General features: G+C 42.7%; 1 protein-coding gene across 1 annotated transcript in view; it reads right to left on the bottom strand.

Annotated features, from left to right (window-relative positions):
* Window positions 1–4,741: 4,741 nt before the first annotated feature.
* The window catches only part of IDO2 (indoleamine 2,3-dioxygenase 2), a 67,386-nt gene continuing 62,658 nt past the window's right edge, over window positions 4,742–9,469 (bottom strand). Inside the window, exons 9-10 of the mRNA XM_032143856.2 lie at window positions 7,422–7,570; window positions 4,742–5,885 (exon numbers count right to left, since the gene is read on the bottom strand). Of these exons, the coding sequence (XP_031999747.1) occupies window positions 5,530–5,885; window positions 7,422–7,570 (505 nt within the window). The 3' untranslated portion in view covers window positions 4,742–5,529. The remainder of the gene's footprint in view (window positions 5,886–7,421; window positions 7,571–9,469) is intronic.

Raw genomic sequence — 9,469 nt, 5'->3', positions numbered from 1 at the left:
CATCCTCATGTATAAGGCTTAATGACAACAAGCAAACACAACATATTCTGAAGGCTTTGAAAGATAAAATTTTGTACACTTCTCTTCCCATCCCCATTTAATTTATCCAGTTTTCCATTTATTCAATATTTATTGAAAATTCTGTATCAAGTTTTGTGGTCTTTTTGAGTGCACTTGAATCCTTTAAAAGTAAACCAATTAAGATGATTACTTGTTAAGCCTGTAACACTAAGGCACAAAATAGGTCCCCATTTAGTACAGGTCTAGGTTTAAAAGCTAAAGTGACCGTGTCATCCTTTCTTAAATTCTCAAAGGTCCTTGTCATCACTCACTATATGTCTACATGATTTCAAGACAAATCCAGACCCTATCTCACTTTGCTTGCTTGATTGGGTGTCCTATTATCCCTTTTCTTCACCAACTAGACACCACTTCCAATTTCTCTTCTGGTTCTTAGGAACCTCTAGGCATGATTCTCTCCTGTTCAAGGACCAAACAGAGGGAATGATAATGTGATAACCACCATTTAGTTCCATACAGTAATTATGAAAACACCTTTTTTATAAATGAGTAAACTGTGGCTCTGAAAGTTTAGAAAACATGTTTGTCAGTGACAAAGCTGGAATACAAACCCAGATTTTTCAGCTCTTATTTTTGAGACGGAGTTTCACTCTTGTTGCCCAGGCTGGAGTGCAATGGCGTGATCTCGGCTCACCTCCACCTCCACCTCCCAGGTTCAAGCAATTCTCCTGCCTCAGCCTCCCGAGTGGCTGGGATTACAGGCATGCACCACCATGCCTGGCTAATTTTGTATTTTTAGTAGACATGGGGTTTCTCCATGTTGGTCAGGCTGGTCTCGAACTCCCAACCTTAGGTGATCTGCCCAATTTGGCCACCCAAAGTGCTGGGATTACAGGCATGAGCCACCACACCTGGCCTGGTTTTTCAGCTCTTGAAGCCCGTAGTTTTTTCAGTTTCTACCTCCCCACATATCCAAATGAGAAACAGTCATTTTATTGCTATGGATTCAAGAAGTTGGAGGAATATAATGTTCTCTCTTGACTGACATCTACACAACCTATGCTCTGAGCCCCACCTCATAATCAAATAAACTTTTGTTGACATTTTCCCTTCATGCCAGGCATTATCACTTCTGTTATTTGTATCTGACTTGAGACCCATCTGATCATTCTCAATTTTATAAGAAATAGGAATCTGAGAATTAGCGACTTTCTGACATTGGTCAAAAAACATATTGTTTTAAAAACAGGAAAGTCAGAATTCAAAGATAGGTCTTATTCTAAAGGTCATGTGCTTTATACCTGAGAGTGACAGTGGGGAAGAATAATGTTTTGGATTATTTACCAATGTGCTTCTGTCCTCTCCTGCCACCAGTCCACATCCTTGGACCATGGCACACACTCAGCCTAGGCAGTTAAGACAGTCTGAGTTTACTGATCCCAGAGGAAATCAAAGAACAATAAATATATTCATGCTCACTTTTTGAGGTTCAAAATAGACTTTTCAAACACAAGGACAGCATGTGTAGAGAAAAGGCGTTCTGAGTTATGGCAGCCTAAGTCTTTGAGCTGAGACTCTGACCTGAACAACAGGCAGAGAGGACACTGTCAGAGCCATGCGTTTTCCTTGGCCCATCTGGACTAGAAAAAGATTCTCCTTCATGGGTTAGAGAAGAGAGGGCAGTGTCAGCAGCAGAGAAGAACAGCCGTAAGTGTCTCTGAGAAGAAGCTCTTGGTCTTTCCTGCCTACCTCATCTTTGCCAGACCAAGCTCTGTGGAGATAGGACAGGAAGGGCCCTCCCCGTGCCCCAGGTGGAAGACACTGGTTCATGGCTTCCTACCAAGGGCCCCTGAGAGTTCACAAGGCTGCAAAATTCTCTTTCCTCAATGGCACTGGAGAGAGGAGATGGTTGTTATGGTTATAACAGTCTCCAAATATTCCTAGGGCATGTGGGAAGTAGTCAGATATTTTTCCAGGTATTGTGATAGGACCTTGAGGGCTGAAGAATGTGAAGGGCTTCAAGACATGATGACACAGGCCACAGGTTCCACTTGACCAGTGTCCACGTGAGGAGAGGGACTTCTTAGCACATGTGAACTTGGGCAGAGGCTGCTCAGTGATCAAGATACTAGATAGGTCCCCTGGAATTTAGAAACTATTCCAGGTATATTTGTGGGCACGCGTGGAGTGTGAGGGGCAACCTTCAATTAATGGAATTTATTTTATTCTAAATTGATCTGATTGGCCAGGTGCAATGGCTCATGCCTGTAATCCATCACTTTGGGAGGCCATGGTGGGTGGATCACTTGAGGTTGGGAGTTCAAGACCAGCCTGGCCAACATGGTGAAACCCATCTCTACTAAAAATACAAAAAAAAAATTACTCAGGCATGGTGGTGGGCACCTGTAATCCCACCTACTCAGGAAGCTGAGGCAAGAGAATCGCTTGAACCCAGGAGGTAGTCATTTTCTGTCCAGCTTTGTTCCGTTGCTGGCCAGGAGCTGCGTTCCTTTGGAGGAGAAGAGACACTCTGACTTTTAGAATTTTCAGCTTTTCTGCTCTGGTTTCTCCCCATCTTTGTAGTTTTACTGCACTTCAGCCTAGGTGACAGAGCGAGACTCTGTCTCAAAAATAAATAAATGAATAAATAATAAATAAATTGGCCTGATACAAATTTTCTGATTTTCTGCTGCCAGGTAGAATGAGCTCTTGAGATAGAAACCAAGTCAAAAGGGAGGTTCCAAGATGGCCGAATAGGAATAGCTCCATTCTACAGCTCCCAGTGTGAGTGACGCAGAAGAAGGGTGATTTCTGCATTTCCAACTGAGGAACAGGGTTCATCTCACTGGGGCTTATCGGACAGTGGGTGCAGGACAGTGGATGCAGCCCACCGAGTGTGAACCGAAGCAGGGCAAGGCATCGCCTCACCCGGGAGGCACAAGGAGTCAGGGAATTCCCTTTCCTAGCCAAGAGAAGCTGTGACAGACAGCACCTGGAAAATCAGGTCACTCCCACCCTAATACTGCACTTTTCCAACAGTCTTAGCAAACAGCACACCAGGAGATTATATCCTGTACCTGGCTTGGAGGGTCCCATTCCCACAGAGCTTCACACATTGCTAGCACAGCAGTCTGAGATCAAACTGCAAGGTGGCAGCAAGGCTAGGGGAGGGGCGCCCACCACTGCTGAGGCTTGAGTAGGTAAACAAAGTGTCTGGGAAGCTCGAACTGGGTGGAGCCCACCGCAGCTCAAGGATGCCTGCCTGCCTCTGTAGACTCCACCTCTGGGGGCAGGGCATAGTTGAACAAAAGGCAGCAGAAACCTCTGCAGACTTAAATGTCCCTGTCTGACAGCTTTGAAGAGAGTAGTGGTTCTCCCAGCATGGAGTTTGAAATCTCAGAAATAATACCACACACATACAACCATCTGATCTTTGACAAACTTGACAAAAACAAGAAATGGGGAAAGGATTCCCTATTTAATAAATGGTGCTGGGAAAACTGGCTAGCCATGTGTCGAAAGCTGAAACTGGATCCCTTCCTTACACCTTATACAAAAATTAATTCAAGTTGGATTAAATACTTAAATGTTAGACCTAAAACCCTAGAGGAAAACCTAGGCAATACCATTCAGGACATAGGCATGGGCAAGGACTTCATGTCTAAAACACCAAAAGCAATGGCAACAAAAGCCAAAATTGACAAATGGGATCCAATTAAAGAGCTTATGCACAGCAAAAGAAACTACCATCAGAGTGAACAGGCAACCTACAGAATGGGAGAAAATTTTTGCAATCTACTCATCTGACAGAGGACTAATATCCAGAATCTACAAAGAACTTAAACAAATTTACAAGAAAAAAACAAACAACCCCATCAACAAGTGGGTGAAGAATGTGAACAGACACTTCTCAAAAGAAGACATTTATGCAGCCAAAAACCACATGAAAAAATGCTCATCATCACTGGCCATCAGTGAAATGCAAATCAAAACCACAATGAGATACCATCTCACACCAGTTAGAATGGCCATCATTAAAAAGTCAGGAAACAAGAGGTGCTGGAGAGGATGTGGAGAAATAGGAACACTTTTACACTGTTGGTGGGACTCTAAACTAGTTCATCCATTGTGGAAGACAGTGTGGCGATTCCTCAGGGATCTAGAACTAGAAATACCATTTGACCCAGCCATCCCATTACTGGGTATATACCCAAAGGATTATAAATCATGCTGCTATAAAGACACATGCACATGTATGTTTATTGTGGCACTATTCACAATAGCAAAGACTTGGAACCAACCCAAATGCCCGTCAATGATAGACTGGATTAAGAAAATGTGGCACATATACATCATGGAATACTATGCAGCCATAAAAAAGGATGATTTCATGTCCTTTGCAGGGACATGGATGAAGCTGGAAACCATCATTCTCAGCAAACTATCACAAGGACAGGAAACCAAACATCACATGTTCTCACTCTTAGGTGGGAGTTGAACAATGAGAACACTTAGACACAGGAAGGGGAACATCACACGCTGGGGCCTGTCATGGGGTGGGGGGAGGGGGGAGGGATAGCATTAGGAGATATACCTAATGTAAATGACGAGTTAATGGGTGCAGCACACCATCATGGCACATGTATACATATGTAACAAACCTGCATGTTGTGCACATGTACCCTAGAACTTAAAGTATATAAAAAAAAAAGAAACCAAGTCAATAAAAGCATTTACATTTATTTGCACACTAAACACATCGATTTAGTTATTCCCAGTTTTCTTATTTACTTATATAGGATCCATTCATTCGTTTTACAAATACAGATTTTCAGAGTAAGAAGAGAGAATAATTCTTCTAAAAATAAAGGCATTACAATAGAATTTGCAAATCTAGGTACCATGTGGAAAGTCTCATCCATTCCCGTATCATTAACTGCTCGTTTTCACACTAGTGACTTCCAAGTCCTTATTGTCAGCATCCTCTTTCTTCCACATCTCCACTGGAGCGTTTCCAACCTCCTGCCACCAGCTCAACACATTCAGGGAGAAGAGGGCTGGTCTGGGACCACAGAAATCCTTGTTCCAATCTTGAAGGCAGTGCTCAGTATGAACTTAATGAATTGTTAACTGAATCTGTTTTTTAAGAAAATCAACAAGTAATGTATCCCCGGGCAATTTTATCTGAGTTTTGAAATTTAGATTGGTTTTCTATTACTTGGCAAAGAGAATGGAGTACAGTCACTCCTCTGGGGGGTTCCGCATGAGGCAGTATCCATTATACTTGCTGTTAAGCAGTGATCAGGTAGGGAAGGAAAGGCTTGGCCACATCAACTCTCCTTTGTGAAGCCAACAGCTCTCAACAAGGAGAATATAGTGCTCTGTAGAGCAGAAACGTGAATAGGGCTGAGATCCTTCCTGGATAATCCCAGGCAGAACCTTGACCCTCATTCTCCAGGCCCACCTGCCCTCCATGCGGCTCTGCATTGCTGGGGAGAGGGCAGCATGCTAACCACGTGGGTGAAGGATTGACTCCAAGGTCTTATCCCTCACACTCTTAAGAAAGCTCATAACTGCGGTTCCACCTGTGCCCCTGTCTTTTAAAGCCTGAGGAGGCCCTGGGAGATGGTTTGGCTTCCCATGCTTTGCCTTGGCTGCAGCTGTGATGAGGTATTTGGTGACCACGGTGATGTGATAGCTCCGCAGCTCTGCCAGGGCCTGCACACACTGGTTATAAGCTGTCAGCAAGTGGTCCTGTCCAGAGGACAGGACGTAGTCCCTCAGGGAAGGTGCTGAGTGGATGTCTTCTATGAAGGCCTTATGGGAAGGAGGCATGTAATCCCTCATTCTGTACAGAAAGTCAGCTGAAACAAACAATACAGCATAATGTCATAGCTCCACATGGAAATATAGCAGAGCTCGTCTGCTTCTTCTTCTTTTTTATTTATTTTTTTCTCTAGACACAATCTTGCTCTGTTGCCCAGGCTGGAGTGCAGTGGCGTGATCTCAGCTTACTGCCACCTCTGCCCCTGAGTTCAAGTGATCCTCCCACCTCAGTCTTCTGAGTAGCTGAAACTACAGGTGTGCGCCACCACACTCAGCTAATATTTTTTTGTATTCCTTTTAGTAGAGACAGGTTCTTGCTATGTTGCCCAGGCTTGTCCTGAACTCCTGGGCTCAAGCGATCCACCTGCCTCAGACTTCCAAAATGCTGGGATTACAGGCATGACCCAATTGGTGCCCAATCTTCTCTGCTTTTTCAGACAAGAATGCACCAGAAACTGTTGCTGGTGTTCTAACTCAAATCTACCTTGGCCTTTTTGTTTGCAGACTTCACATATTCAAATGTATATTTCTAACTGTTGACAGGAGATGGAGAAGAGGAAACGAAGTAAGAACATCTCAGATGGCAGAGTTGGAACTAGATTTGTTTGCCAATGTATAAATATTTACTACACAACAAATGTAAACAAAGTATCCCGTTGGTAGCTGCTATAAGGAATATCTTCAAATGTAGGACACAAACCCTTGAACTGACTAGCTGAATACTCTGGTGAATTTTGTTTCCTCGGTGCTTTGTTTTGGAGGGAGCACAAGAAAAGGAGAAAGTTATATAAAGCCCGTGAAGGCAAAAAAGATAAAGAATGAGTCACCATTTTAGTAATAGCCTCTTGAAGCCAAGTGGTTTAAAAATCAAATCCATAGATATTTATAGGAAATTCATGATGGGTTTAATATTATGCATGGTAAGTAAATCAACCATTAACGTCACCAAATGCCAAAATCCATGAAAAATTATGACAGTTTTAGAGAACTGACTTGAATCTATGTCACTAAGTTCTGGTGATTCTTTTTCTTCTAATCCAACTTGAAAACTCCATAGTATGAAGTGTCTTTTTTGCAACTGTTAGAAACTTAACTTGATTCTTGTAGGTAAGAAAATGAGCAACTTCAAGCTTCCAGAGTGATAGATCCCTCTGCTGGTGTAAATAGATTTGGCTAGAGATTGCACCATTTTGTGGGGAAGGACTTTCGTGGAAGAGCCCAGACCTGTTTCCAGCTGGCCCAGACTCATAGCCTTCAAACTCCACATCTCTCCCCCATTTCAGAAAAAGGAAACTAGTGCCTAAAGATCCAAACCAAAGTGATAGTGAACAGTTGGAAACAGAGCAACATTTTAAGATTTGGAAGTAAAACCCAAGATCAAGCTGAGATCTGATATTCCAATATTAATTGACTTGACACAAAAACATTGGCAGTCATGCAGTTTCTTGGCTGACTTAGAGAAGTATAAGCTTCATGACATTTTAATTTATATTTGGTTTTATCAATTGGTTAAAAAAAACCACCTCCTCTCTTCCTCCCTCTCCTCTCAAGGGAAAACAAAATGTCTCACTTACCACTTTCCTTGCTATGACGAATGCCTAAGAACTCATCAAAGGCATGAAGCACTGTGCTCTGAGCTGCACTCCCACCGGAGTATTTCAGGGGCTCTTGGGAAACTCCTTCGTACATCAGCCCTGCAGGCATTGCTGGGTTATCTTTCCATCTAAGCAAGAGTAAAAGGGAGAGAGATGAAAAGGGTGCAGGGAGGTAACAGTATATTTTCTGACATGGAAACTGAGAGTGAATGAGAAAGGGAACATGATTTCAATGGTAATTTTAGGGTGAGGGATTGGGGGTATCTTTGTAGGGTAAGTACTGAAGCATCATCTTCACTCCAGCTTCATAACAAGCTATAAAATCACAGCCCTTTTCTTCCTCATCTAAAGGGTTATTCCAGAGAGGTAAAGGCTATTTAGAGAGGAATGTGTGGCACTGGTCCCAAGACATATTTATTGCACATACTCAGTTATAAAGATGTCCTCAGTGCTGACCAACAGGAACATTTTAGGGGCTCTGGAAAAATCTTCACTTCCTTTGCTAATCTCAACCTTGATGACCAACTTTTTAACTCCGCCAAGTAAAAAGCCTCATAAATATACACAAACACCCACAATCGCATACACAGATACACACAAATGAACACACACACACACACACACCTTTGCCCTTCCCTGAAACAGTGATAATTGTTAAGAAGTCATCACATTAAACTACCAATTCTGGATATTACTCAACTTTGTAATCTATAATGTACAGATATCACCTGACTTTGAGGATGCCTTTATCAAATACTTTGTTGGCCACAGGTATTGATAATAAGGATGGATGAGAAGAGTAACAGCAGGAAGCACAGAGCAAGCCTGTGACTCACCAGGGGCTGAAGTCAGGGACATGCAGAAAGGCTGGGACTGGGCTGCTGGCCATGCTCCATGAAGCAGCTGTTCTCGTCTCCTCCTTTCCCTTCCCCGCTTCCTTCTCCTCTCCTCCCCACCTTTCCTCTCCTTTGTCTTTCTGATTCCTGTTCTTCACTGTTTTCTCTGAGTTCCCCCTCTTTATGCCTCCATCTGTTTTACTCATTTTCCTGTGTCTGACTTTGCATAGTCTTGAACAATCACAGAGTGTGTGGGGGTGACTTTATAATGAGTCCAAAACAAGAACAAGCTCATGTCACACTTGCACCTACTATGCTGTATAGTTTTTTTTTTTCTTTTTTTCACAGTCAAGAGATCTTTATTGGAGGTATCGAGCGGAGAAGGAAGAGAGAGAGGAGAAGAGAAGAGAGGAGAGGAGAAGAGAAGAGAGAGAGAAGAGATATGCTATATAGTTTATAAAGCATCTTCACATTCATTTTCTCATTTGACCTCTTGTGTGTAGATCAGGACAGGTTTTTGGAGTCTTTTTTAATACTTCGTTTCATAGAAAAAGTAACAAAGACTCAAAGCAATTAAGGTTCCAGGGTCATACTGTTAACAGATGATAGAACCAGAACTTGATCCCCAAACTTGCAATTTTCTATCTTCATTTTTACAAGAACCCCATATGTGGATTTCCATTTTTACTAAGGAATATCGTCTTTTCCTCCTATAGCCAGAAACAAGCTACTTTCTCTGTTATGAGTTTAAATAGCAGATTCACATTGATGTTGCACCTTTTTTTCTATAATTCTAAAAGTCATTTTGCTCAAGAGAAGGGACATACGCACACACTATATACACATACAAAAGCCACAGACAGACTGCCGTGTTTGCTGTTCATGATATTTTTCAAATACTGCTCTGAAGCTGGAAGTGCTGTAGGTTGTTTTCATTGGGGGCACTTTGGGTTGGCTGTGCTATGGCTTTCACTGGATAAACAGCACAGTGGCCTCTGCAATTGGGGCAACATCACTCTGAAAAGAGATGTGGTACAGAAAGCAGTGCAGGGGAATGGTGGGAAGAGGAAAGGAGAGGTTACTGCTGCCAGGTCCTGACAGGCTGCAGCTGTTAGGAGCAAGGCCTCTACCTCAAGCAGATATGGAATTTAATTTTACCTTTGCTATTTATTAACAGTGAGCCTTGGCTTA

This window comes from Hylobates moloch, unplaced genomic scaffold (assembly GCF_009828535.3).
Source record: "Hylobates moloch isolate HMO894 unplaced genomic scaffold, HMol_V3 SCAFFOLD_22, whole genome shotgun sequence".
NCBI lineage: Eukaryota > Metazoa > Chordata > Mammalia > Primates > Hylobatidae > Hylobates > Hylobates moloch.
This window is presented reverse-complemented; position numbering and strand designations above follow the sequence as displayed.